This window comes from Bison bison, unplaced genomic scaffold, assembly GCF_000754665.1.
Source record: "Bison bison bison isolate TAMUID 2011002044 unplaced genomic scaffold, Bison_UMD1.0 scf7180017864313, whole genome shotgun sequence".
Taxonomy (NCBI): Eukaryota; Metazoa; Chordata; class Mammalia; order Artiodactyla; family Bovidae; genus Bison; species Bison bison.
Genome location: NW_011494885.1, coordinates 2,559,753 through 2,563,244, shown reverse-complemented (window position 1 = coordinate 2,563,244; position 3,492 = coordinate 2,559,753). Strand labels below are relative to the sequence as shown.

The 3,492-nt window shown below is 47.3% G+C and overlaps 1 protein-coding gene across 1 annotated transcript in view; it reads left to right on the top strand.

Moving 5' to 3' along the window:
• IRF2BP1 (interferon regulatory factor 2 binding protein 1) overlaps positions 1–3,492 on the top strand; it is a 15,784-nt gene that overhangs the window by 7,828 nt on the left and 4,464 nt on the right. The window contains 1 exon segment of the mRNA XM_010852706.1: positions 2,187–3,489. Coding sequence (XP_010851008.1) covers positions 2,187–3,489 — 1,303 coding nt within the window.

Sequence of the window (3,492 nt, the reverse complement as noted above, 5' to 3'; positions counted from 1 at the left end):
TGATGCTGGGAGGGATTGGGGGCAGGAGGAGAAGGGGACAACAGAGGATCAGATGGCTGGATGGCATCAGCGACTTGATGCACATGAGTTTGAGTGAACTCCGGGAGTTGGTGATGGACAGGGAGGTCTGGCGCGCTGCAGTTCATGGGGTCGCAAAGAGTCGGACATGACTGAGCGACTGAACTGAACTATTTTTAAGTCACTTGAGCTTAGCTTTTGTGGGTACATTAGCTCAGTGAATTGCCACAACCATAGGAGGTAATGCTGTTATTACTCCCATTTTGTGTAGAAGAAACTCAGCTCACAGAAAGTAAGCAACTTGTGTATCTTTGAGAGTTAATACTCATAACTAGGTTTTTCTGATTTTAGAACCAAAGCACTTTAATATGCTATGCAATCTGACTTTTCTCAACATAGAACAATTGACTTGTAGTCAGAAAGGTTCAAAGGAGTCCAAAGGAAGATAATGATCCTTATTACCTGAAATGTTACAACTGAGGTTTCCTGACTAGTTGACAGAAATGTAATGGCAATTAGAGCAGTATATGTGGTATTGTACAAATTGTGAGATTCTCTTGTACTGGACATGAAATCAGGTCCTGCATAAAGGAAAGGGCAAGAGAAGAGGCTGAGTGAAAAACAAAAGATGCAGAAGCTATCTACTGATTTTTTTTTTTTTCTCTGTGAGATTGGTTTTTGGACTGCATTGTCAGGAATTCCCAGAATCCATATTTGAACAGAAGAATAAAAGGCCCTTCCAGCACCAAATACAATGTGAATGAACAACATCCATCATCCAATTTTATATGAGCCATCACTATCTTTCATTAAGGCAGATAATTCAAAAATAAATAAATGAACAGTGCAAGAATAAATGAACAGTCCAAGAACGATAAAACAGTCACGTGGAATGCTATATCTTTCTATTACACACATATGCTAGGTGCTGCTTCCTTTAAATACACCAAATATGAGATGTTTATTTATCAAATTATGTTTTACATTTAAAATTTATAAATTCTCTGTTTCTTGTTGGGAGAAAGGACTATAGCACATGCATAATTCAATTGTAAAAGCCACCTCTATGGGGATACTGCTACTTTATTTAGCAATCATTGTGTTGAAAACATTAATTGATCACAATGAACTAAAAAAAACTAATGCTGCACTGCTTGTACTGACTGGTTTCTTGGTGATAATAGCCTAAGTGTATTTTAAAAGTTGTATGCATCTAAATAAGTCCTATGTATGCACAAAATTTGTAGCAAAATGAATATTGACTTTCATTCTTGAGTTACAAAGACAAATATAAAAACAAAAACCTTACTTCATAGTCCTATCACAAAACACACATAATTTTTTGTGTGGCTGTGCCCCGTGGTTTGTAGCATCTTAGTTCCCTGACCAGGGATCTAACCTGGGCCATGGTAGTAAAAGCACAAGAGTCCTACCCACTGGTCCACTAGAGAATTTCCCTCACATAGAATTTTATTCTTAATTTTATTCACACATTAAATGGATTGCCCTCCTTTATATATGGTATAAATCTCTCTACAGTCATATGAATCAAAACAGTTACACTGCAAACATGATGTTAGACTCTTTAAGATGGATCATTCATAATAATGCATTAAATTACTATAAATTTTTTATATTAGTACTTGGGTGAGCTATCATGACTGTGTTTGAAATCCCACTTTTGAAAACAGGGATCTTATTAAGCTCAATTCAAAGACATTTTAACATAAAATAGCCACTCATTGTGAGAGGAAGCATAACTTTATTAATTTTTTTCACTTTCTTTTTTATTGATGGGTAGTATACAACATCATATACGTTACAAGTGCACAATATAGTAATTTACAATTCTTTTCTTGTCAGTCCCAAACTCCCTATCTATCCCTCTACCCCACCATTCCCCTCTGGTGATGATAAGTTCTTTGTTCTCTAAGTCTGTTCCTGTTTTGTAAATAAGTTCATTTGTATCATTTTTTTAGATTCCATTTTAGTAAATGCAGATTTACTAAATCTAAATCTAAATTTACTAAATCTAAACCTAAATCTAATACAGAAAGTGAAGGCTTGAGCGAAATTAAGTATACAAATCAAGTTAAATATGAGAAATAAGAAGAGAGCTAAGAAAAAAATGAATATCAAATTAATCAAATATCAAATTATCAAATTAGTGCCGCGGATGCGTGAACTTTGAGGGCGCGGATCGCATCGAGCTGCTCATTGATGCCGCCCGCCAGCTCAAGCACAGCCACGTGCTCCCCGAGGGCCGTTCGCCTGGGCCCCCGGCCCTCAAGCACCCGGCCACTAAGGACCTGGCTGCCGCCGCCGCACAGGGCCTTCAGTTGCCGCCTCCATAGGCCCAGCCCCAGCCGTCGGGGACAGGCGGCGCTGTCTCCGGCCAGGACCGCTATGACAGGGCCACATCGTCGGGCCGCCTCCCCCTGCCCTCGCCCGCCCTGGAGTACACCCTGGGCTCCCGCCTGGCCAATGGGCTGGGCCGTGAAGAGGCTGTGGCGGAGGGGGCGCGAAGGGCCCTGCTTGGCTCCATGCCCGGCTTGGTGCCCCCCGGGCTGCTAGCAGCTGCAGTGTCTGGCCTGGGAAGCCGAGGCCTGACGCTGGCACCCGGCTTGAGTCCTGCCCGTCCAGCTTTCGGCTCCGATTTCGAGAAGGAGAAGCAACAGAGGAATGCGGACTGTCTTGCAGAACTGAACGAGGCCATGAGGGGCCGGGCAGAGGAATGGCACGGGCGCCCCAAAGCCGTCCGGGAACAACTGCTGGCGCTGTCCGCCTGCGCCCCTTTCAATGTCCGTTTCAAGAAGGATCATGGGCTGGTGGGACGTGTGTTCGCCTTCGATGCTACTGCCCGCCCGCCAGGCTACGAGTTCGAGCTGAAGCTCTTCACCGAATACCCCTGTGGTTCTGGCAACGTGTACGCGGGAGTCCTGGCCGTCGCTCGCCAGATGTTTCATGATGCTCTGCGCGAGCCGGGCAAGGCGCTGGCCTCATCAGGCTTCAAGTACCTCGAATATGAACGCCGGCACGGCTCTGGGGAATGGCGCCAGCTGGGGGAGCTGCTAACGGATGGGGTCCACAGCTTCCGCGAGCCAGCTCCCGCGGAGGCCCTGCCCCAGCAGTATCCAGAGCCGGCCCCTGCAGCCCTCTGCGGCCCTCCCCCACGAGCCCCATCCCGGAATCTGGCTCCCACTCCACGCCGTCGCAAGGCCTCCCCTGAGCCCGAGGGCGAGGCAGCTGGGAAGATGACCACAGAGGAGCAGCAGCAGCGGCACTGGGTGGCACCCGGTGGCCCATTCTCCGCTGATACCCCTGGTGTGCCCTCCCCCATTGCTGCCCTGAAGAACGTGGCCGAGGCCCTGGGCCACTCCCCCAAGGACCCTGCCGGGAGTGGGGGCCCTGTGCGCGCCGGGGGTGCAAGCCCCGCCGCTGCCTCCACGGCCCCGCCTCCAGCCCAGCATCGTC